The sequence below is a fragment of the Salmo salar genome, chromosome 26, assembly GCF_965601325.2.
Source record: "Salmo salar chromosome 26, fSalSal1, whole genome shotgun sequence".
Classification (NCBI taxonomy): domain Eukaryota; kingdom Metazoa; phylum Chordata; class Actinopteri; order Salmoniformes; family Salmonidae; genus Salmo; species Salmo salar.
This window is the reverse complement of record NC_138316.1, coordinates 54218611-54245347: the sequence shown is the minus strand read 5'-3', so window position 1 is coordinate 54245347 and position 26737 is coordinate 54218611. Positions and strand designations below refer to the sequence as shown.

The 26737-nt window shown below is 49.5% G+C and overlaps 1 protein-coding gene across 3 annotated transcripts in view; it reads right to left on the bottom strand.

The window, feature by feature from the left end:
• The window catches only part of rhpn2 (rhophilin, Rho GTPase binding protein 2), a 61092-nt gene extending 39320 nt beyond the window's left edge, over window positions 1–21772 (bottom strand). For 2 of the 3 annotated variants that reach the window (XR_014382873.1, XM_045708119.2), the window contains exons 1-2: window positions 21430–21771; window positions 6101–6216 (exon numbers count right to left, since the gene is read on the bottom strand). Coding sequence is in view for 2 of the 3 variants with exons in the window: in XM_045708119.2 (XP_045564075.1) it covers window positions 6101–6216; window positions 21430–21495 (182 nt within the window). In the remaining variant the exon portion in view is untranslated. Of the gene's footprint in view, window positions 1–6100; window positions 6217–21429 lie in introns of all 3 variants that reach the window. The other variant, XM_045708120.2, reaches the window with a different exon arrangement.
• Window positions 21773–26737: the final 4965 nt, after the last annotated feature.

Genomic DNA, 26737 nt, shown 5'->3' with positions numbered 1-26737 from the left:
AGGACAGAGGAATAAATAAAGGTCACCTTTGTAATTCACCTGCCTCTCTCTCTCTGCCACTCCTCAGGAGCCAGGAATGCTGTCCCATTCCAGGTGACCAGCCAGGTAGAAAAGACAGGTGGAACATAATCCATCTCTTCAGTAAGGACTAGCCTATTCAGGAGACTGTCAGGCTGATCCAAGCTACCTCAGTAAAGACTAGACTATTCAGGAGACTGTCAGGCTGATCCAAGGTACCTCAGTAAAGACTAGACTATTCAGAAGACTGTCAGGCTGATCCAAGCTACCTCAGTAAGGACTAGCCTATTCAGGGGACTGTCAGGCTGATCCAAGGTACCCCAGTAAGGACTAGACTATTCAGGAGACTGTCAGGCTGATCCATATACTGTATTCCATATAGTCCAGAAAGTATTTTGAATTAGGTTGAATTTGATATATGGTGCTGTATGAGAGCATTCCTGTGGGCAAGCCAAGCCTCTCCTAGCCCATACTCCCAACGCTCCCTCCATACCCCAGCTGCAGCCATAACGTCCTCTACTGGAATCATATTACAGGCTGTTCATATCAGCTCCTCCTGGCTGCTACAGGCCTCAGCCAAACCACACAACCACAAGGGGAGAGGAGGAGGAGGAGAGGAGGAGACACCAGTGAGGAGGGGAGAGGAGGAGGAGACACCAGTGAGGAGGGGAGAGGAGGAGGAGAGGAGAGGAGGGGAGGAGACACAGTGAGGAGGGGAGAGGAGGAGGAGAGGAGGGGAGAGGAGAGGAGGGGAGGGGAGAGGAGAGGAGGGGAGGAGACACAGAGAGGAGAGGAGAGGAGGAGGAGAGGAGAGGAGACACAGAGAGGAGGAGACACAGAGAGGAGGGGAGAGGAGGAGGAGACACAGAGAGGAGGGGAGAGGAGGAGGAGACACAGAGAGGAGGGGAGAGGAGGAGGAGACACAGAGAGGAGGGGAGAGGAGGAGGAGGAGAGGGGGCAGAGGGGGGGCAGGAGGAGGAGAGGGGGGGCAGAGGGAGAGGAGGGGCAGAGGGAGAGGAGGAGGAGGAGAGGGGGGGCAGAGGGAGAGGAGGAGGAGGAGAGGGGGGCAGAGGGAGAGGAGGAGGAGGAGAGGGGGGCAGAGGGAGAGGAGGAGGAAGAGAGGGGGGCAGAGGGAGAGGAGGAGGGGCAGAGGGAGAGGTGGGGCAGAGGGAGAGGTGGGGCAGAGGGAGAGGAGGAGGAGGAGGAGAGGGGGGAGAGGAGGAGGAGGAGGAGAGGGGGAGAGGAGGAGGAGGAGGAGAGGGGGGCAGAGGGAGAGGAGGAGGAGGAGGAGAGGGGGGCAGAGGGAGAGGAGGAGGAGGAGGAGAGGGGGGGCAGAGGGAGAGGAGGAGGAGGAGAGGCAGAGGGAGAGGAGGAGGAGGAGAGGCAGAGGGAGAGGAGGAGGAGGAGAGGCAGAGGGAGAGGAGGAGGAGGAGAGGCAGAGGGAGAGGAGGAGGAGGAGAGGCAGAGGGAGAGGAGGAGGGGGAGGAGAGGGGGGGAGAAGGGGGGCAGAGGGAGAGGAGGAGGAGGAGAGGGGCAGAGGGAGAGGAGGAGGAGGGGGGGCAGAGGGAGAGGAGGAGGAGGAGGGGGGGCAGAGGGAGAGGAGGAGGAGGAGGAGAGGGGGGGCAGAGGGAGAGGAGGAGGAGGAGGAGAGAGGGGGGCAGAGGGAGAGGAGAGAGGAGGAGAGGGGGGCAGAGGGAGAGGAGGAGGAGGAGAGGGGGGCAGAGGGGAGAGGAGGAGGAGGAGAGGGGGCAGAGGGAGAGGAGGAGGAGGAGAGGGGGCAGAGGGAGAGGAGGAGGAGGAGGAGAGGGGGGGAGAGGGAGAGGGAGGAGGAGGAGGAGGGGGGAGAGGGGGGGGCAGAGGGGAGAGGAGGAGGAGGAGGAGAGGGGGCAGAGGGAGAGGAGGAGGAGGAGGAGGAGGAGGAGAGGGGGGGCAGAGGGAGAGGGAGGGTGATGGGTAACAAAGCTGCTGTTGACGTCAGAGAGATTTGTCCCACTGTGGCACGAGCCCGCCTGGCACCATGGCAACGGACAACACACTAAACAGTAGGCCAGGTCACCGGGGCAACCGATTATCCAGGCATCATCATTATCTGTGTTTACTAACCTGGACCGTACACACACACACACACACAGAGAGAGAGGCATTCTGGGAAAACACAGAACAGCCTCGCCTCACCACAGATCAAATACAAAAAACTTTATTGGCAACCTTGGAGGTTACAAATCGTATTTCCTGAGGCATACGGACCACTAATGAAGATGACAGGGGGTTCCCAGGTCCAGAATCTGATTCAGACAAGAACAGGAGAAACCGCCAGTTCACAGTGTGTCTCCAGGTTTATATAAAACGCTTATTTGGTTTATAAAGGTTCATCTCTTATTTCCAATCCTGGCCCGGGTTGAGCTGGTCGGGTTGAGCTGGTCTGGCACCCTGACCCGGGTTGAAATGGTCGTGCACCCTGGCCCGGGTTGAGCTGGTCGGGTTGAGCTGGTCTGGCACCCTGACCCGGGTTGAGCTGGGCTGGGTCTTATGTTGACAGCCATGTGAGGTGTGGCTCATTAGCTCATTGACAGGCCCAGCCAGTCCACTACAATACCTCACTGTTTTTGTTACGAGGTGTTACCTCTGAGCTACATTCATATCACAGGGATGGAAGCTTTCTGTCAATCACAAGAAAAACATCCCAACAGTTTCTCAACCATCAACTTTATGCAAACCAGATCTCTATACCTGGTTGTCATCACAACGGGACATCCAGAGAGGACCGCCCAATCACAACGGGACATCCGGAAAGGACCGCCCAATCACAACGGGACATCCAGAGAGGATCGCCCAATTACAACGGGACATCCGGAGAGGACCGCCCAATCACAACGGGACATTCAGAGAGGATCGCCCAATCACAACGGGACATCCGGAGAGGATCGCCCAATCACAACGGGACACCCAGAGAGGACCGCCCAATCACAACGGGACATCCAGAGAGGACCGCCCAATCACAACGGGACATCCAGAGAGGACCGCCCAATCACAACGGGACATCCGGAGAGGACCGCCCAATCACAACGGGACATCCGGAGAGGATCGCCCAATCACAACGGGACATCCGGAGAGGATCGCCCAATCACAACGGGACATCCAGAGAGGATCGCCCAATCACAACTGGACACCCAGAGAGGATCGCCCAATCCGCAACGGGACATCCAGAGAGGATCGCCCAATCCGCAACGGGACACCCAGAGAGGATCGCCCAATCACAACGGGACATCCAGAGAGGATCGCCCAATCACAACGGGACATCCGGAGAGGATCGCCCAATCACAACGGGACATCCGGAGAGGATCGCCCAAACCACATGTCACCTAGTCCATGTCAACTATGTTATAACATGTCGCCTAGTCCATGTCAACTATGTTATAACAGGTCACCTAGTCCATGTCAACTATGTTATAACAGGTCACCTAGTCCATGTCAACTATGTTATAACAGGTCACCTAGTCCATGTCAACTATGTTATAACATGTCGCCTAGTCCATGTCAACTATGTTATAACAGGTCGCCTAGTCCATGTCAACTATGTTATAACAGGTCGCCTAGTCCATGTCAACTATGTTATAACAGGTCACCTAGTCCATGTCAACTATGTTATAACATGTCGCCTAGTCCATGTCAACTATGTTATAACAGGTCGCCTAGTCCATGTCAACAATGTTATAACATGTCGCCTAGTCCATGTCAACTATGTTATAACAGGTCACCTAGTCCATGTCAACTATGTTATAACAGGTCACTTAGCTAACATTGGAATCTAGACCATAAACTTAGCAACATGCACTGCAAAACAACACTACTGCCACCTTCTGGTTTGGAGTATTTTAACAAGGCTGGGTGGCTGACGACTTCAAGGTCTTTGCTGTGTGAACACATAAAAAAAGATAGGAAAAACTCCCTAGAAAGGCAGGAACCTACATCTGCATTACTTGATGATTCATGGGGAAACTAGAGAAGCCAGAAGAGGACTGGCCACCCCTGGTTCCTCTCTAGGTTTCTTCCTAGGTTCTGGCCTTTCTAGGGAGTTTTTCCTAGCCACCCCTCATAGCCTGGTTCCTCTCTAGGTTTCTTCCTAAGGTTCTGGCCTTTCTAGGGAGTTTTTCCTAGCCACCCCTCATAGCCTGGTTCCTCTCTAGGTTTCTTCCTAGGTTCTGGCCTTTCTAGGGGAGTTTTTCCTAGCCACCCCTCATAGCCTGGTTCCTCTCTAGGTTTCTAATCTCCACCCGGCACAGCCAGAAGAGGACTGGCCACCCCTCATAGCCTGGTTCCTCTCTAGGTTTCTTCCTAGGTTCTGGCCTTTCTAGGGGAGTTTTTCCTAGCCACCCCTCATAGCCTGGTTCCTCTCTAGGTTTCTAATCTCCACCCGGCACAGCCAGAAGAGGACTGGCCACCCCTCATAGCCTGGTTCCTCTCTAGGTTTCTTCCTAGGTTCTGGCCTTTCTAGGGGAGTTTTTCCTAGCCACCCCTCATAGCCTGGTTCCTCTCTAGGTTTCTTCCTAGGTTTTGGCCTTTCTAGGGAGTTTGTCCTAGCCACCGTGCTTCTACACCTGCATTGCTTGCTGTTTGGGGTTTTAGGCTGGGTTTCTGTACAGCACTTTGAGATATCAGCTGATGTAAGAAGGGCTATATAAATACATTTGATTGATTGGCTGCCAACACTCTGTTCAGGAAGTGTTATTAAGTAACGTCGGCAAGAAAACGTTTGACATTTCTACCGGTGTTTCTGAGCTATGAGGAATGTTTTGTCTTCGAGTCGCTGTTTGATCTCAAGCAGCATTCCGACAGTAGAGACTGTGGTGACAGCGGGATGACAGACAGACAGACAGGGGGATGACAGACAGACAGGGGGATGACAGACAGACAGACAGGGGGATGACAGACAGGGGGATGACAGACAGACAGACAGACAGCGGGATGACAGACAGGGGGATGACAGACAGACTGACAGACAGAGGGATGACAGACAGCGAGAGGGATGACAGACAGCGAGAGGGATGACAGACAGCGAGAGGGATGACAGACAGCGAGAGGGATGACAGACAGCGAGAGGGATGACAGACAGCGAGAGGGATGACAGACAGCGAGAGGGATGACAGACAGCGAGAGGGATGACAGACAGCGAGAGGGATGACAGACAGCGAGAGGGATGACAGACAGACAGGGGGATGACAGACAGACAGGGGGATGACAGACAGACAGGGGGATGACAGACAGACAGGGGGATGACAGACGACAGGGGGATGACAGACGACAGGGGGATGACAGACGACAGGGGGATGACAGACGACAGGGGGATGACAGACGACAGGGGGATGACAGACGACAGGGGGATGACAGACGACAGGGGGATGACAGAGAGGAGGACTGAAACCCTTCGACAACAACAACGTGGCCCTGTCCTCTACATATTCAGGCCCCCTGCTGAACGGACTAAGGTTACTATGGTAACTACCCTAAGGTTACTACGGTAACTACTCTAAGGTTACTACGGTAAATACTCTAAGGTTACTATGGTAATTACTCTAAGGTTACTATGGTAATTACTCTAAGGTTACTATGGTAATTACTCTAAGGTTACTATGGTAATTACTCTAAGGTTACTATGGTAATTACTCTAAGGTTACTACGGTAATTACTCTAAGGTTACTACGGTAATAACTTGAATAGTTGTTGACAACATCTGGAGACCTCTGCGTGGATGGGTTGGATGCTGGGACAGTGACTGACTTACCGAACAGGGCCTGTTCAGCTGGAATGGAGACTGTGTGTGTGTGTGTGACTGTGTGTGTGTGTGTGTGTGTGTGTGTGTGTGTGTGTGTGTGTGTGTGAGAGAGAGACTGTGTGTGTGTGAGAGACTGTGTGTGTGTGTGTATGAGACTGTGTGTGAGAGAGACTGTGTGTGTGTGTGTGTGTGTGTGTGTGAGAGAGACTGTGTGTGTGTGAGAGACTGTGTGTGTGTGAGAGACTGTGTGTGTGTGAGAGACTGTGTGAGAGACTGTGTGTGTGTGTGTGTGTGTGTGTGTGTACGTACCTCAGTAAATTCTCTGCCCCAGCTCTCATCCTCATCTGTCTGATGATCTGTTGGTTGATACTGGCTCTCTCATTCTGCAGCTTGGAGCGGCCCGTCAGCGCTAGAGGATTACATCCCTACAGGACAGACAGGAAGAGAACAGTCTGTCAGGGCTAGAGGATTACATCCCTACAGGACAGACAGGAAGAGAACAGTCTGTCAGGGCTGGAGGATTACACCCCTACAGGACAGACAGACAGGAAGAGAACAGTCTGTCAGGGCTAGAGGATTACATCCCTACAGGACAGACAGGAAGAGAACAGTCTGTCAGGGCTAGAGGATTACATCCCTACAGGACAGACAGGAAGAGAACAGTCTGTCAGGGCTGGAGGATTACACCCCTACAGGACAGACAGGAAGAGAACAGTCTGTCAGGGCTAGAGGATTACACCCCTACAGGACAGACAGACAGGAAGAGAACAGTCTGTCAGGGCTAGAGGATTACACCCCTACAGGACAGACAGACAGGAAGAGAACAGTCTGTCAGGGCTAGAGGATTACATCCCTACAGGACAGACAGGAAGAGAACAGTCTGTCAGGGCTAGAGGATTACACCCCTACAGGACAGACAGACAGGAAGAGAACAGTCTGTCAGGGCTAGAGGATTACATCCCTACAGGACAGACAGGAAGAGAACAGTCTGTCAGGGCTAGAGGATTACACCCCTACAGGACAGACAGACAGGAAGAGAACAGTCTGTCAGGGCTAGAGGATTACACCCCTACAGGACAGACAGACAGGAAGAGAACAGTCTGTCAGGGCTAGAGGATTACATCCCTACAGGACAGACAGGAAGAGAACAGTCTGTCAGGGCTGGAGGATTACACCCCTACAGGACAGACAGACAGGAAGAGAACAGTCTGTCAGGGCTAGAGGATTACATCCCTACAGGACAGACAGGAAGAGAACAGTCTGTCAGGGCTAGAGGATTACACCCCTACAGGACAGACAGACAGGAAGAGAACAGTCTGTCAGGGCTAGAGGATTACATCCCTACAGGACAGACAGGAAGAGAACAGTCTGTCAGGGCTGGAGGATTACACCCCTACAGGACAGACAGACAGGAAGAGAACAGTCTGTCAGCGCTAGAGGATTACACCCTTACAGGACAGACAGACAGGAAGAGAACAGTCTGTCAGGGCTAGAGGATTACACCCCTACAGGACAGACAGGAAGAGAACAGTCTGTCAGGGCTGGAGGATTACACCCCTACAGGACAGACAGACAGGAAGAGAACAGTCTGTCAGGGCTGGAGGATTACACCCCTACAGGACAGACAGGAAGAGAACAGTCTGTCAGGGCTAGAGGATTACACCCCTACAGGACAGACAGACAGGAAGAGAACAGTCTGTCAGGGCTAGAGGATTACACCCCTACAGGACAGACAGACAGGAAGAGAACAGTCTGTCAGGGCTGGAGGATTACACCCCTACAGGACAGACAGGAAGAGAACAGTCTGTCAGGGCTAGAGGATTACATCCCTACAGGACAGACAGACAGGAAGAGAACAGTCTGTCAGGGCTGGAGGATTACACCCCTACAGGACAGACAGGAAGAGAACAGTCTGTCAGGGCTGGAGGATTACACCCCTACAGGACAGACAGGAAGAGAACAGTCTGTCAGGGCTAGAGGATTACATCCCTACAGGACAGACAGACAGGAAGAGAACAGTCTGTCAGGGCTGGAGGATTACACCCCTACAGGACAGACAGGAAGAGAACAGTCTGTCAGGGCTGGAGGATTACACCCCTACAGGACAGACAGACAGGAAGAGAACAGTCTGTCAGCGCTAGAGGATTACATCCCTACAGGACAGACAGGAAGAGAACAGTCTGTCAGGGCTGGAGGATTACACCCCTACAGGACAGACAGACAGGAAGAGAACAGTCTGTCAGGGCTAGAGGATTACATCCCTACAGGACAGACAGACAGGAAGAGAACAGTCTGTCAGCGCTAGAGGATTACATCCCTACAGGACAGACAGGAAGAGAACAGTCTGTCAGGGCTGGAGGATTACACCCCTACAGGACAGACAGGAAGAGAACAGTCTGTCAGGGCTAGAGGATTACACCCCTACAGGACAGACAGGAAGAGAACAGTCTGTCAGGGCTAGAGGATTACATCCCTACAGGACAGACAGGAAGAGAACAGTCTGTCAGGGCTAGAGGATTACATCCCTACAGGACAGACAGGAAGAGAACAGTCTGTCAGGGCTGGAGGATTACACCCCTACAGGACAGACAGGAAGAGAACAGTCTGTCAGGGCTAGAGGATTACACCCCTACAGGACAGACAGACAGGAAGAGAACAGTCTGTCAGGGCTGGAGGATTACATCCCTACAGGACAGACAGGAAGAGAACAGTCTGTCAGGGCTGGAGGATTACACCCCTACAGGACAGACAGACAGGAAGAGAACAGTCTGTCAGGGCTAGAGGATTACACCCCTACAGGACAGACAGACAGGAAGAGAACAGTCTGTCAGGACAGACAGGAAGAGAGACTGTTAGCGTCTGTACTCAGAGACTGGACTAGTGTAATGAGGCAGGGTTAGTCAGGGTGAGAGACCTTGTTGACTGTACTGTTCATGGGATGAAATATAAAAACCCAGAAACGGTATGCATTCAGGGACCTGTGCTGGATAGGTGACCAGGTGAAGCTGACGTCGAGGACGTTAGATGTCTTGGTGACAAACCCAGAACCTCACAACAAGCTGTAATTATTAAGGACAATGCAGACAGTCCCCATGTACTTCTGCCCCCTCTCTCTGTACTTAAACCCCCATGGACTCTCTTCTGGTGTTCAGAGAAACAGGCTGCCAGACCTAACTACCTGTTCTTCTGGTGTTCAGAGAAACAGGCTGCCAGACCTAACTACCTGTTCTTCTGGTGTTCAGAGAAACAGGCTGCCAGACCTAACAGAGAAACAGGCTGCCAAACCTAACAGAGAGAAACAGGCTGCCAAACCTAACTACCTGTTCTTCTGGTGTTCAGAAAAACAGGCTGCCAGACCTAACAGAGAGAAACAGGCTGCCAGACCTAACAGAGAAACAGGCTGCCAGACCTAACAGAGAAACAGGCTGCCAGACCTAACAGAGAAACAGGCTGCCAAACCTAACAGAGAAACAGGCTGCCAAACCTAACAGAGAGAAACAGGCTGCCAAACCTAACAGAGAGAAACAGGCTGCCAAACCTAACTACCTGTTCTTCTGGTGTTCAGAGAAACAGGCTGCCAGACCTAACTACCTGTTCTTCTGGTGTTCAGAGAAACAGGCTGCCAGACCTAACTACCTGTTCTTCTGGTGTTCAGAGAAACAGGCTGCCAGACCTAACTACCTGTTCTTCTGGTGTTCAGAGAAACAGGCTGCCAGACCTAACTACCTGTTCTTCTGGTGTTCAGAGAAACAGGCTGCCAGACCTAACTACCTGTTCTTCTGGTGTTCAGAGAAACAGGCTGCCAGACCTAACTACCTGTTCTTCTGGTGTTCAGAGAAACAGGCTGCCAGACCTAACTACCTGTTCTTCTGGTGTTCAGAGAAACAGGCTGCCAGACCTAACTACCTGTTCTTCTGGTGTTCAGAGAAACAGGCTGCCAGACCTAACAGAGAAACAGGCTGCCAGAACTAACAGAGAGAAACAGGCTGCCAGACCCAACAGAGAGAAACAGGCTGCCAGACCCAACAGAGAGAAACAGGCTGCCAAACCCAACAGAGAGAAACAGGCTGCCAAACCTAACAGAGAAAAACAGGCTGCCAGACCTAACAGAGAAAAACAGGCTGCCAGACCTAACAGAGAAACAGGCTGCCAGACCTAACAGAGAAACAGGCTGCCAAACCTAACAGAGAAACAGGCTGCCAAACCTAACAGAGAGAAACAGGCTGCCAGACCTAACAGAGAAACAGGCTGCCAGACCCAACAGAGAGAAACAGGCTGCCAGACCTAACAGAGAGAAACAGGCTGCCAGACCTAACAGAGAAACAGGCTGCCAAACCTAACAGAGAGAAACAGGCTGCCAGACCTAACAGAGAAACAGGCTGCCAGACCCAACAGAGAGAAACAGGCTGCCAAACCTAACAGAGAAACAGGCTGCCAAACCTAACTATGTCAACACACAGAGAGAGAGAGAGAGAGAGAGAGATAGATAGATAAGGACACTGACTCATACAAATGAATGTAAATGTTACCGGAGGTGAATTGAATAGTCAGTCAGTCTCCTCCGCGGTTAGACAGTCATGTTGTTCCTAAGCCAGTAGTAAATCTGACAGCGTGATAGAGGTGTGTCAACACATACAGCAGGACGGATAGAAACTGGTCCGCTTAGCAACACACAGTCGCTAAAATCGTTGTGACGAAATCAACGACACTACATCAGAAGGGAGGGGACTGACAGGGCTCGGCCCGATGACAACACTCTGATGCTAATGCTAATGCTAATACAGCATCAATACCAGTTTATTACAGTCATTCATGATGATGTCAGGAAAATCATATTTATGGCCACATTAGACCATCAAAAGAAAGCTGTAATCTCCATCACAATACCCAGGCAGGAAGCTGTAACCTCCATCACAATACCCAGGCAGGAAGCTGTAACCTCCATCACAATACCCAGGCAGGAAGCTGTAACCTCCATCACAATACCCAGGGCAGGAAGCTGTAATCTCCATCACAATACCCAGGGCAGGAAGCTGTAACCTCCATCATAATACCCAGGCAGGAAGCTGTAACCTCCATCATAATACCCAGGGCAGGAAGCTGTAACCTCCATCATAATACCCAGGCAGGAAGCTGTAACCTCCATCATAATACCCAGGCAGGAAGCTGTAACCTCCATCACAATACCCACGGCAGGAAGCTGTAACCTCCATCATAATACCCAGGCAGGAAGCTGTAACCTCCATCATAATACCCAGGCAGGAAGCTGTAACCTCCATCACAATACCCAGGCAGGAAGCTGTAATCTCCATCACAATACCCAGGGCAGGAAGCTGTAATCTCCATCACAATACCCAGGGCAGGAAGCTGTAACCTCCATCATAATACCCAGGCAGGAAGCTGTAACCTCCATCATAATACCCAGGGCAGGAAGCTGTAACCTCCATCATAATACCCAGGCAGGAAGCTGTAATCTCCATCACAATACCCAGGCAGGAAGCTGTAATCTCCATCATAATACCCAGGCAGGAAGCTGTAACCTCCATCACAATACCCACGGCAGGAAGCTGTAACCTCCATCATAATACCCAGGCAGGAAGCTGTAACCTCCATCATAATACCCAGGCAGGAAGCTGTAATCTCCATCACAATACCCAGGCAGGAAGCTGTAACCTCCATCACAATACCCAGGGCAGGAAGCTGTAACCTCCATCATAATACCCAGGCAGGAAGCTGTAACCTCCATCACAATACCCAGGCAGGAGGCTGTATCCTCCATCATAATACCCAGGCAGGAAGCTGTATCCTCCATCATAATACCCAGGCAGGAAGCTGTAAGTTCCATCACAATACCCAGGACTGGACTGTGTGTTTTTAAGGTGTCGTTGTCCCCAAGGAAACCCCTGCAAGTCAGATATAAGCTGTTATAAACTCTTGCATCCCAAATAGCACCCCATTCCCTACATAGTGCACTACTGGCACCCTATGCACTACTGGCACCCTATTCCCTACACAGTGCACTACTGGCACCCTATTCCCTACACAGTGCACTACTGGCACCCTATACCCTACACAGTGCACTACTGGCACCCTATTCCCTACACGGAGCACTACTGGCACCCTATTCCCTACACGGAGCACTACTGGCACCCTATTCCCTACACGGAGCACTACTGGCACCCTATTCCCTACATAGAGCACTACTGGCACCCTATTCCCTACATAGAGCACTACTGGCACCCTATTCCCTACATGGAGCACTACTGGCACCCTATTCCCTACATAGAGCACTACTGGCACCCTATTCCCTACATAGTGCACTACTTCCCTGTGGGTTCCGTTGAAAAACATGGTTCAGTCAGGAACCAGTGTGGCAGGAAGTACAGCTCTGATCCACACAGAGAGATTAGCACATTCCTCTAGCTAGCATCAACGCTCTCGGAGGGAAAACCTAAACCTGAGTCACCTGACCAGGTGGACTCACTGCTCTTCCTCCTCCTCTTCACTAAAGGAGGGTCATGGGATCTGTCTCTTGACTAAAGGACACAGAGGGACATGTGATCTGTCTCTTGACTAAAGGAGGGTCATGGGATCTGTCTCTTGACTAAAGGAGGGTCATGTGATCTGTCTCTTGACTAAAGGAGGGTCATGTGATCTGTCTCTTGACTAAAGGACACAGAGGGACATGTGATCTGTCTCTTGACTAAAGGAGGGTCATGTGATCTGTCTCTTGACTAAAGGAGGGTCATGTGATCTGTCTCTTGACTAAAGGACACAGAGGGACATGGGATCTGTCTCTTGACTAAAGGAGGGTCATGTGATCTGTCTCTTGACTAAAGGAGGGTCATGTGATCTGTCTCTTGACTAAAGGAGGGTCATGTGATCTGTCTCTTGACTAAAGGAGGGTCATGTGATCTGTCTCTTGACTAAAGGAGGGTCATGTGATCTGTCTCTTGACTAAAGGAGGGTCATGTGATCTGTCTCTTGACTAAAGGACACAGAGGGACATGTGATCGGTCTCTTGACTAAAGGCATCTCTGTCACAGAAAACATTCTGTCTTCTAGGGTTCTAGAGCATATAGGCTGTTATCCAATCCCAATCCCAATCCCAATCCCACTGAAACCCCAAATCCTGACTCCTGTCCCGCATTAAAAATTCCTAACTTTATTCTGTAACCCATAGGCAGCATTATAAAAAAGCATGTGTAGCCTACACATGTCAAAATACCTCTAGAATATTCCCCCCGCTGTCTCGTAACTGCTGCCTATGTTGAGTTTAGGGTAGAGAACGTGTGATCAACGGTATGAGAGAGTAGATATGAATATAGTCGGTCCACGTTAAGATACCTTGATATTTAAAAAAAATAAAAATAAATTATACTCTTCATTTCCCCGTTAGTTCACGAGCTGATCGGCTAGTTTTATAAAAAAATCATCAAGTCCGTTTAGCCAAATACAGGAGATATTTCGGGTCACTGCGTTGAAGGAGGTTATCTAGCGAGCTCATTTGACTTTAGTTTGACTGCCGTTACAAAAAGTTTTGTATGATGATTCAACAAGGCTATATTTGGAGTGTGCAGCCAAGCCGACAAGGGGGCACCGCGGGCCCCTCTTACTTGGGGAGAACCCTGGCGTAGTAACCAGATATTGGTTTTAAACCATTTAAAAAATTTAAAAAATGGACATTTTTGGTTGTTGCTGTATTTTCCCAGAAGTCTCTTGAAACTAGGTAGATTTTGGGGGAAAGTATGAATCCCTAGTCCCAAGGATGCTTCCTGATTGGTCCTTTAGATACTGCAGCCGGCTGAAATCCATTTAGTCAAATCTGAATCTAAGTTACAGTAGAGAAACAGCATGCTGTATGGATCGATTTATGTCCAGAACCTTCCAGAGTCCTATTAAAAACAGTCCAGAACGGAAAACAGTCCACAACGGGAACAGTCCACAATGGGAACAGTCCACAACGGAAAACAGTCCACAACGGGAACAGTCCAAGTTAATCACAAAGCGTCTCAGAATAGAAGTGCTGATGTAGGATCAGGCCCCCCTCCTTTTTATTCTGTTATTATTTAACAGGCTAAACTGATTCTAGAACAGCACTGCTATACTGAGAGGCGCTTTGTGAAAACAGGCCCAGAACAGAGTCCTATTAGTGTGTTCATTAGTAACGGAGCTCAGCCTGGGACAAAGACTCTCAGTCTCTCTCAGCCCTGTTCATCCAGTCTGGACCAACAGCCTGGGACTAAGACTCTCCGTCTCTCTCAGCCCTGTTCATCCAGTCTGGACCAACAGACTGGGACAAAGACTCTCAGTCTCTCTCAGTCATCCAGTCTGGACCAACAGCCTGGGACAAAGACTCTCCGTCTCTCTCAGCCCTGTTCATCCAGTCTGGACCAACAGCCTGGGACTAAGACTCTCCGTCTCTCTCAGCCCTGTTCATCCAGTCTGGACCAACAGACTGGGACAAAGACTCTCCGTCTCTCTCAGCCCTGTTCATCCAGTCTGGACCAACAGCCTGGGACAAAGACTCTCCGTCTCTCTCAGCCCTGTTCATCCAGTCTGGACCAACAGACTGGGACAAAGACTCTCCGTCTCTCTCAGCCCTGTTCATCCAGTCTGGACCAACAGCCTGGGACTAAGACTCTCAGCCCTGTTCATCCAGTCTGGACCAACAGACTAGGAGGACTGTGTCTGCTGGCCAGGCCACTAACAAGCTCCCAATAACAAGCCCCAAGTTATGTCTGCATCCCAATTAGCACCCGACATAGTGTACTACTTTGACCGAGGGCCCTATGAGCCCGGAGGGCGGGGGGTCCAATTGGGACGCCGACACAGTAAAAATCAAGGAACCTTTGAATTAGCTGCCCTCTCTTGTCTTTGGACAGGCTACTGAAGAGACCCTCTCCACTGAGCCAAACCCATTCCGAATGAGGAAAGGCAGTGTTGTGTAACGTTAACATAAAAACGAAAATGAATTTAGAGAGAGAGCGACGGTTCATCATGATAAACATCTCTAAAAACATTATACAAAAAAAAAAAAAGGTGCAAATGTGGACAGAAGGCTAGAAATCAAAAAGGTGAAAGTTCACCCTCATTCACCCTCATTCATGGTTGAGTTCTCTCTGCAGAATCACAATAGAATGCAGCCATCCCAAACCTCAAACATGATTAAACCATCCCTGATTAAAGGGAAGTAGCTGGAGTCATTCTTAAAGGGACGGTTCAGTGTTATTTTGCAGTAGTAGTAACCCCACACTGGGGGCTTTTTACTGCGTTTCCTCTGACATTGTCCAGACAGACTGCAGAGGCAGGCAACAGTCTGAGGTTGTGTACCAAAATGGCACCCTATTCCCTATATAGTGCACTACTTTAGACCAGAGCCCTATGGCACCCTATTCCCTATATAGTGCACTACTTTAGACCAGAGCCCTATGGCACCCTATTCCCTATATAGTGCACTACTTTAGACCAGAGCCCTATGGCACCCTATTCCCTATATATAGTGCACTACTTTAGACCAGGGCTATGTAGGGAATAGGGTGCCATTTGGGACACAAGCCCAGCCTCTCTTTCTCTGGGCCAGGGCATGTTGTCAATTTGTGGGTTGGGGACTGGGACAGTCTTGGGCTGATTCTACGTCAATGGTATCTGGCTGCTGTCGCACTGGGGGACAAAACGTCCCTATCGCCTGGGGGGGGGGGACCAGCTCAGGGAAACAGCAGAGGTTTGGGAACCCGGCCTGAAACCACGTTACCATGGCAACATCACATTATTATCTGTCAGTCCAGGAGTTGAGCGGAGAGTCTGTGGAGCATTTGTTAGAGCAGCATAGTAAATCACTGAGCTCATTCTCACCAAGCAGAGAAGACCGAGACAGGAGAGACGAGACAGGAGAGACAGAGGAGAGACAAGAGACAGAGGAGAGACAAGAGACAGAGGAGACGAGAGAGAGGAGAGGAGACAGGAGAGACAAGAGAGAGACAGAGGAGAGACAGAGGAGAGACACGAGACAGAGGAGAGACACGAGACAGAGGAGACGAGAGAGAGGAGACGAGACAGGAGAGACAAGAGAGAGACAGAGGAGAGACAGAGGAGAGACAGAGGAGAGACAGAGGAGAGACAGAGGAGAGACACGAGACAGAGGAGACGACACAGAGGAGACGACACAGAGGAGACGACACAGAGGAGACGACACAGAGGAGACGACACAGAGGAGACGAGACAGAGGAGACGAGACAGAGGAGACGAGACAGAGGAGACGAGACAGAGGAGACGAGACAGACAAGAGAGACAGAAAAAAGGGCCAATTCTCCACTTAACTGAAAACTCATTTCCCACCAGCGCCAAAACACTGTTTCCAAATCACAAATCTGGTTAAAAACATGACCAAATCACCAGTACAGTCCAGTATGTGTTATTGCCCTGTGGTTTCCTGAATGTGCAAACCTCTTCAGACAGAGACCGAGCTTTGGCTTGGGAAGCCGGCTTACAGGAGTGGGAAAGGTTGTTGTGGTGTGTGAAGACACTATGGAAAAACTCAAAATCAGTGTTCCATGAAATATACTGTTGCGTTCTACACGAGAGAGAGAGAGACAGAGAGAGACAGAGAGAGACACAGAGAGAGAGACACAGAGAGAGAGAGAGCTAGAGAGAGCGAGAGCTAGAGAGAGAGAGAGCTAGAGAGAGCGAGAGCTAGAGAGAGCGAGAGCTAGAGAGAGCGAGAGAGAGCTAGAGAGAGCGAGAGAGAGCTAGAGAGAGCGAGAGCTAGAGAGAGAGCGAGAGAGAATAGAAAAGGAGAGAGAGGTCTAACTCCCACCCTCTCCCTTGATCATCAGACTCATAACAGAGCATTAATAGACAGAGGAAGTCTGCTACAAAGCCTAAAGCCAGAGTCTCTTCACAGGGAGATCAGGGCAGCTTGACTACAACAAAGAACCCTTTCAACAACTAACACCTTTCAACCCCCCTTTCAACCCCTAACCCCTTTCAAACCCCAACAACCCTCCTTTCAACCCCCCTTTCAACCCCTAAACAATCCTTTCAACCCCCCTTTCAAACCCCAACAACCCCCCTTTCAACACCTAACCCCTTTCAACCCCCCTTTCAACCCCTAAACACCCCTTTCAACCCCCCTTTCAACACCTAACCCCTTTCAACCCCCCTTTCAACACCTAACCCCTTTCAACACCTAACCCCTTTCAACCCCCCTAACACTCCCCCCTTTCAACCCCTAACCATTTTCATCTCTGTACTAACTAGAGGTTGTTGCACTGAGAAAACAAGCCTCCGCCCGGGCGGATACACAAATATGTGACGGATCTGGTTTATCCTGTGAGAACGGAGTCAACACGGTTACAACACGGTGGAGTTACGACACGGTGGAGTCGCACGACACGGTGGAGTCTCCGCCTGGGCGGATGCTCTGGTTTATCCTGTGAGAACGGTGACAGCCAGAGTCAACACGGTTACAACACGGTGGAGCCGCGCGACACGGTGGAGCCGCGCGACACGGTGGAGTCTCTGCCTGGGCGGATGCTCTGGTTTATCCTGTGAGAACGGTGACAGCCAGAGTCAACACGGTTACAACACGGTGGAGCCGCGCGACACGGTGGAGCCGCGCGACACGGTGGAGTCTCTGCCTGGGCGGATGCTCTGGTTTATCCTGTGAGAACGGTGACAGCCAGAGTCAACATGGTTACAAACACGGTGGAGTCACATGACACCCTATGGGTCCCGGTCAAAAGTAGTGTACAGTCTTACATAGGGAATAGGGTGCTATTTGGGAGATAAACCATTACTCAACGACAGACTAGTGAATTATCTTCCTCCATAGATAAAAGGTTTAAAACGGGACACAGTAAATATTGACATGTACTGCAACTATCTTATGACTTTGACCTTTGGTCTCCCGAGTGGCTCAGCGGTCTAAAGGCACTGCATCTCAGTGCGAGAGACGTCATTACAGACACCCTGGTTCGAATCCAGGCTGTATCACAGCCGGACTGTGATTGGGAGTCCCATAGGGTGGCGAACAATTTGGCCCAGTGTCGTCCGGGTTTGGCCCGGGGGTTAGGCCGTCATTGTAAATAAGAATTTGTTCTTAACTGACTTGCCAAGTTAAATAAAGGTTAAATAAATAAATAAATAAGTTACTTTTAAAAATTTTAAACAAATAAAAATGAGAAAGACACACCAGACAATGTGTACAAATAGTTTTTTTGGTGATCTATTTAAATAGGCTATACCCTGGGCTTTTATGGATATCTATTATACAATTGAACAGTCAACATTTTTAACTACCTCCTATTTGACCAGAAACTAAAACCATTTTCTACAGAAACTTCCAGAAATCCCAGATTCAATCCCCCAGTGAAACTACGTCTCTGAAGAATAACTCAGGTTTCATAACAGGTCTTTCATGGGGCAGTGTCCCAAATGGCCCCTAATTCCCTATAGTACACTACTTTAGACCAGGGCCCCTAGAGTGCACTACTTTAGACCAGGGCCCCTAGAGTGCACTACTTTAGACCAGGGCCCCTATAGTGCACTACTTTAGACCAGGGCCCCTATAGTGCACTACTTTAGACCAGGGCCCCTAGAGTGCACTACTTTAGACCAGGGCCCCTAGAGTGCACTACTTTAGACCAGGGCCCCTAGAGTGCACTACTTTAGACCAGGGCCCCTATAGTGCACTACTTTAGACCAGGGCCCCTAGAGTGCACTACTTTAGACCAGGGCCCCTAGAGTGCACTACTTTAGACCAGGGCCCCTATAGTGCACTACTTTAGACCAGGGCCCCTAGAGTGCACTACTTTAGACCAGGGCCCCTAGAGTGCACTACTTTATTGTATTTACTTCGCCACCATGGCCTTTTTTTGCCTTTACCTCCCTTATCTCACCTCATTTGCTCACATTGTATATAGACTTATTTTTCTACTGTATTATTGACTGTATGTTTTGTTTATTCCATGTGTAACTCTGTGTTGTTGTATGTTGTCGAACTGCTTTGCTTTATCTTGGCCAGGTCACAATTGTAAATGAGAACTTGTTTTCAACTTGCCTACCTGGTTAAATAAAGGTGAAATAAATAAATAAATAAATAACACTTTAGACCAGGGCCCATAGGAGAATAGTGTACCATTTTGACCAGGGCCCATAGGAGAATAGTGTACCATTTTGACCAGGGCCCATAGGAGAATAGTGTACCATTTTGACCAGGGCCCATAGGAGAATAGTGTACCATTTTGACCAGGGCCCATAGGAGAATAGTGTACCATTTTGACCAGGGCCCATAGGAGAATAGTGTACCATTTTGACCAGGGCCCATAGGAGAATAGTGTACCATTTTGACCAGGGCCCATAGGAGAATAGTGTACCATTTTGACCAGGGCCCATAGGAGAATAGTGTACCATTTTGACCAGGGCCCATAGGAGAATAGTGTACCATTTTGACCAGGGCCCATAGGAGAATAGTGTACCATTTTGACCAGGGCCCATAGGAGAATAGTGTACCATTTTGACCAGGGCCCATAGGAGAATAGTGTACCATTTTGACCAGGGCCCATAGGAGAATAGTGTACCATTTTGACCAGGGCCCATAGGAGAATAGTGTACCATTTTGACCAGGGCCCATGGGAAAATAGTGTACCATTTGGGACACAACCCTAGGCCTAATGTATAAAGGAATGTTACAGGGCCAACGACCGATGCCTGGCTGGAATTCATCCTCTATAACTCTTGTCAGCTCGCTAGAAGACGCCGACCCCTACCGGAGGAAAACAACCTCAATACAGGGATGGGACACGCCCCTGTACTCCAAACTTTACCTTTAGGAAAGGGGAGATACCTACTCAGTTGTACAACTGAATGCCTTCAACCTCAAAAATGGGTCTTCTGCATTTAACCCAACCCCCTCTGAATCAGAGGTGTGAGGGGCTATCGACGTCGTCGGGCACCCTGGGAACTGTTGTTGTTGTTGTGGGTTAACTGCCTTGCTCCAGGGCACAACGGCAGATATCTCCATGTTGCCCGGCTCGGGGATTCGAAACCAGCCACCTTTCGGTTACTTGGCCCATCGCGATTAACTGCTAGGCTACCTTCATAACGGCTGTTGTAGTTACTGCTAGCTAGCATGGAGGACACACATTTTTTTTAAAAAGGGTCGTTTTTCTGGGGGGGAAAAAAACAACAGTATTTCAAATCTTCTCGACGGAGCAGTGCGGAACCTGTGGATATAGATTCAGTTTGGAGAACACGGACATATCCCATCCCAGCATTGAGGTATGTTTTACCGACCCATATATCTCTCGCCGATTCCACGGCGGGGTTAATGTAAACATGATTTGTGCTCGAACCCCTTGAGCAGGTCAGTGTAAACAAGCGTAACAGTAAGGTTGGTATCTCTCCAACACTCGCCAGCTATCTCTCCAACACTCGCCAGCTATCTCTCCAACACTCGCCAGCTTGTTATCCAGGGGCATGTTCCATAGAAAATACACACGCCACACAGACAGGAGCACAAACACACACACACACACACACACACACACACACACACACACACACACACACACACACACACACACACACACACACACACACAGGAGCACACACACACACCACAGACCCACAGGCAGGCAGGAAGGAGCACACACACCTCAGTAGATAAAAGCATTCCATAAATACCTGATAATGTATTCACAGTAGGCTGTAAGATATAGGTCCATTAGGCTGGCCACTAACACACACACACACACACACACACACGCACACACACACACACACACACACACACGCACACACCCAATACTCCCTAATGGTTTCTTTCTTGTAAGCGAAAAAATGGGAGCAATAGGATATAACGTTTACGTTCTTTCACCCTGGTCCCGTCTTTAAAATGGACCAAGTGATCAGCTGATCATCCACAGATTGAAGAAGAAGGAAATAAATTCCACCAAATGAACCTGTGAATTGAAATGCATTCCAGGTGACTACCTCACGAAGCTGGTTGAGAGAATGCAAAGATTGTGCGAAGCTGTCATCAAGGCTGTCATCAAGGCAAAGGGTGGGGCTATCTGAAGAATCTCAAATATAAAATATATTTTGATTTAACACTTTTTTTTTTTTGGTTACTACATGATTCCATAGGTGTTCTTTCATAGTTTTGATGTCTTCACAATTATTTTTACAATGTAGAAAATAAAGTATAAAATAAAAACCTTTCTAAAACGTTTGACCGGTAGTGGATATCACCAGAAGATCTTTGCCAACCAACTGCCTGATGTTCTAATACGGCCATGAAGTGGTCACTGCCACACCTGACAAATCAGTCAAACCCCATTAAAAACCGCAGAAAAACAGAGTATAAAGCCACTAATCAAACAGGTAGTACGTCAGACATCAACACTGGTTGCTTTGATAGAGATGAAATCCATCTGAAATACATCCACTAGGCCGCGATTCATTTCAGTGAAAGCAGAAACACTGCGTTTATTATTTTTTTTAAACCAGACAAGAAAGAGTACATTTATAAGTCAACGGGTTTGTAACACATTAATCGTTATGAACGTCCCCTTGCGTAACTGCGCTGTCATCTTTTACCATAAAAACTTATTTAAAAAAAAAAATAAATCACTCACCTTTTTAAAATATCCATTCTGACCCGCTCGGTCCTTGATTCCGTTGGTCATTATTGTATCCGTCATTCTGAACTTTTTTCAAAACGCAGCCCAGAGAAGAAGAAAAAAAGACGGTGAAAGTGGAATATCGTTGTGAGCCTGTTATTCAACAGGTGCGCTTTTCCCCCGCAGCTACGATCACAATCAGTCACTGGTTCGGTCTCTCCTCTACTCGTTATGTGACATCACTCTACCAGACAGTCGCTATTCTCCACGCAGCTCCACTATAAACCCCACCCCACCGAAAGTGTGACGGTAGCGGATCGCAGCACAGACAAAACGGTCGGTTATCGGTATCTTTAGTTTCAGTGTGTTTTTTTTTTTTTTGTAGGTAGGAGGAGCTCCAAATCGCTCCTCTTGAGTATTTGCGTAATAGGCGTAGCCCTCTCTCTGCCCAGGAACCTGCTTTATTGTTGTACGTGGAAGGATCCTTTGCCTAAAGAGAATGTTTTATGATACAGAAGTATGCAAGAAAACATATTCAATATGTTTGGCTTAGCCTACTTTTCTTCTTGTTTCTCTCACTTACATAGAGAACAGTAACTTATAGCTGCACGCAGCAATGAACGGGGTTCACAAGATGACAAGATCAGAGTGGATTTACAGTGGTTTGAATACAAAACTTAGCATGGTTCCTCATGGTAATGTCTTTGATGATCCTAAAAGGTTTCAAGCTGATAGGCTATTCTGAAGTGGATTTACAAAGGATTTAAAGGTGCAATATTCAATAACCCTAACCCTCCATTTCCTGGTTGCCAAAATTCTAATAGTTTGCGTTATTTCAGTTTATGTGACAAAACAAGCTACTCAGAGTGTAGAGAATCATTGTACCATCTTAACCGCTGTGAAATATATTTTCAATAACTAAAAATATAATTTTTTCAGCTGTTTGAATCTGGTGAACAAAACCAAAAGTAAAAGATGCAAAAATAAAACTTAAGAACAGGAAGCATAGAAAGCATGAGGATGTGGCCAGTGAATACTGACACATTCATGTGTCAGTCGAAACTTGGAAACTCTGACATTTCCAACTTGTTAACTGGTTGTAGTTATACACGTGACGCGTTCAACCAGTTAACAAGTTGGACATTTCCAAGTTTTTCCTGCTGTATGATTAGGACACTGTGTAGTGAGTACCATGGGGCCCTGCTGTATGATTAGGACACTGTGTAGTAAGTACCATGGGGCCCTGCTGTATGATAAGGACACTGTGTAGTGAGTACCATGGGGCCCTGCTGTATGATAAGGACACTGTGTAGTGCGTACCATGGGGCCCTGCTGTATGATTAGGACACTGTGTAGTGCGTACCATGGGGCCCTGCTGTATGATTAGGACACTGTGTAGTGAGTACCATGGGGCCCTGCTGTATGATTAGGACACTGTGTAGTGAGTACCATGGGGCCCTGCTGTATGATAAGGACACTGTGTAGTGAGTACCATGGGGCCCTGCTGTATGATAAGGACACTGTGTAGTGAGTACCATGGGGCCCTGCTGTATGATTAGGACACTGTGTAGTGCGTACCATGGGGCCCTGCTGTATGATTAGGACACTGTGTAGTGCGTACCATGGGGCCCTGCTGTATGATTAGAACACTGTGTAGTGAGTACCATGGGGCCCTGCTTTATAAGGACACTGTGTAGTAAGTACCATGGGGCCCTGCTCTATGATAAGGACACTGTGTAGTTGAGAGACATGAGGCCCTGACTGTGTAATGTGTGCTGTGGGGCCCTGACTGTGTAATGTGTACCGTGGGGCCCTGACTGTGTAATGTGTACTGTGGGGCCCTGACTGTGTAATGTGTACCGTGGGGCCCTGACTGTGTAATGTGTACCGTGGGGCCCTGACTGTGTAATGTGTACCGTGGGGCCCTGACTGAGTAATGTGTACTGTGGGGCCCTGACTGAGTAATGTGTACTGTGGGGCCCTGACTGTGTAATGTGTACTGTGGGGCCCTGACTGAGTAATGTGTACTGTGGGGCCCTGACTGTGTAATGTGTACTGTGGGGCCCTGACTGTGTAATGTGTACCGTGGGGCCCTGACTGTGTAATGTGTACCGTGGGGCCCTGACTGTGTAATGTGTACCGTGGGGCCCTGACTGTGTAATGTGTACCGTGGGGCCCTGACTGTGTAATGTGTACCGTGGGGCCCTGACTGTGTAATGTGTACCGTGGGGCCCTGACTGTGTAATGTGTACCGTGGGGCCCTGACTGTGTAATGTGTACCGTGGGGCCCTGACTGTGTAATGTGTACCGTGGGGCCCTGACTGTGTAATGTGTACCGTGGGGCCCTGACTGTGTAATGTGTACCGTGGGGCCCTGACTGTGTAATGTGTACCGTGGGGCCCTGACTGTGTAATGTGTACCGTGGGGCCCTGACTGTGTAATGTGTACCGTGGGGCCCTGACTGTGTAATGTGTACCGTGGGGCCCTGACTGTGTAATGTGTACCGTGGGGCCCTGACTGTGTAATGTGTACCGTGGGGCCCTGACTGTGTAATGTGTACCGTGGGGCCCTGACTGTGTAATGTGTACCGTGGGGCCCTGACTGTGTAATGTGTACCGTGGGGCCCTGACTGAGTAATGTGTACCGTGGGGCCCTGACTGTGTAATGTGTACCGTGGGGCCCTGACTGTGTAATGTGTACTGTGGGGCCCTGACTGTGTAATGTGTACTGTGGGGCCCTGACTGTGTAATGTGTACCGTGGGGCCCTGACTGAGTAATGTGTACTGTGGGGCCCTGACTGTGTAATGTGTACCGTGGGGCCCTGACTGTGTAATGTGTACCGTGGGGCCCTGACTGTGTAATGTGTACCGTGGGGCCCTGACTGTGTAATGTGTACCGTGGGGCCCTGACTGTGTAATGTGTACCGTGGGGCCCTGACTGTGTAATGTGTACCGTGGGGCCCTGACTGTGTAATGTGTACCGTGGGGCCCTGACTGTGTAATGTGTACCGTGGGGCCCTGACTGTGTAATGTGTACTGTGGGGCCCTGACTGTGTAATGTGTACTGTGGGGCCCTGACTGTGTAATGTGTACCGTGGGGCCCTGACTGAGTAATGTGTACTGTGGGGCCCTGACTGTGTAATGTGTACCGTGGGGCCCTGACTGTGTAATGTGTACTGTGGGGCCCTGACTGTGTAATGTGTACCGTGGGGCCCTGACTGTGTAATGTGTACCGTGGGGCCCTGACTGTGTAATGTGTACCGTGGGGCCCTGACTGTGTAATGTGTACCGTGGGGCCCTGACTGTGTAATGTGTACCGTGGGGCCCTGACTGTGTAATGTGTACCGTGGGGCCCTGACTGTGTAATGTGTACCGTGGGGCCCTGACTGTGTAATGTGTACCGTGGGGCCCTGACTGTGTAATGTGTACCGTGGGGCTTACATGGCCTTGGAGCACATCTATTCATCTATTCACACTAACGACACGCCTCCTGCCACACCTCCTGCCACACCTCCTGCCACACCTCCTGACACTCCTCCTGACAAGCCTCCTGACACGCCTCCTGCCACTCCTCCTGACACGCCTCCTGCCACTGCTCCATGCACGCCTCCTGCCACGCCTCCTGCCACGCCTCCTGCCACTCCTCCTGACACTCCTCCTGACACTCCTCCTGCCACTCCTCCTGACACGCCTCCTGCCACTCCTCCTGCCACGCCTCCTGCCACTCCTCCTGCCACGCCTCCTAACACTGCTCCTGACACGCCTCCTGCCACACCTCCTGCCACACCTCCTGACACTCTCATGCCACACCTCCTTGCCTCACTTCCTGACACACCTCCTAACACTGCTCCTGTGTACACTAAAGATTGTTAATGCTGTGGTATATATGTGCTGTTACAGCTGTCATGCTGGCTTTTCAATAGCCTGTACTGTCTATAGCCTACTGTTACCAAGGTTACTGACAGCGTTTTGTCAGCCATATTGTGCTTTGTGATATTACTCCTCTCTGTCACCAACAAGTGGCAGGATACTGGGGGGGGGGGGAAATACAAACCGATAACATAATTGTCCTCACGTCGTGCGTGCGTGTCTGGGTAATTGGTGTGTCTTTGGTTGCTAGGAAACTGTATGGGGGGGGGGGGGGAACTCGAAACGTTATTTCTAAGCTCTTCAGAGACAGTTGTTGTTCTTCAAGGTTGTTGCCGTGGTGATTATGTTGTCGATTGCTCAGTAATGATTCCAGCTCGAGGAGGGCAGGCGTTTTCTTTAACACCTGGTCTGTCTTTTTATTTATAGGGAACCTCGAATTAAAAACCTTTTTAGAAGTAAAACTATTTATGTGGTTGTCGTCTGAAAACTGTAATATCTTCTGGATTTTTATCCAAATCTGTATCGAAAAAGAAAATACTTTTTTTTTTTTACTTCAGATTGAATTGGAATAAAAGGAATAAATAAATTATATAGATAGCTCATAGCTGTTGTTAAGATAGGCAGGGAGTTCATCCTAAAGGAAACACCCTGGTTACTTGGTTTCTAAATATGACAGACATGAAAGACATCTTTCATGTGAACAAAATGGCGTCGACAGAGAGGGCTGCCTCGCTTCTGGTCCTTAGGAAACTTTGCAGTATTTATTTTTATTTTTTATATGTATTACAAGCATTTACACCTACACTCGCAATAACATCTGCTAACCATGTGTATGTGACCAATAACATTTTATTTTATTTTATTTGACATTAATAACTCATAAAGGAACAATTCACTCCAAAAATATATTTTGGTATTTCTTTTCATTAGTCCGCTGTTGATGCGGTCCCAAAATGTTTTATATGTCAGCAGTCAAGTTTCCGAGATATTGGACTAGCAAGAAGCAACATGTCACCGGCCACATTATCATGACGATGTGGCCGGTGACTACTGACGCGTTCATGTGCTACTCGGAACTAGGAAACTCTGACATTTCCGACTTGTTAGCTGGTTGTAATTATACACGTGCCGCGTTCAACCAGTTAGCAAGTTGGACCTAGAAACTCTGAAATGTCCGACTAGCACGTGAACGCGGCAACTTGGCTCAAGGTTAGGGTCTGCCAGGGACTGAGGGATAGGGATAGGGTCTATCAGGGACTGAGGGATAGGGTTCTATCAGGGACTGAGGGATAGGGTCTATCAGGGACTGAGGGATAGGGATAGGGTCTATCAGGGACTGAGGGATAGGGTCTGTCAGGGACTGAGGGATAGGGTCTATCAGGGACTGAGGCGTAGGGATAGGGTCTGTCAGGGACTGAGGGATAGGGTCTGCCAGGGACTGAGGGATAAGGTCT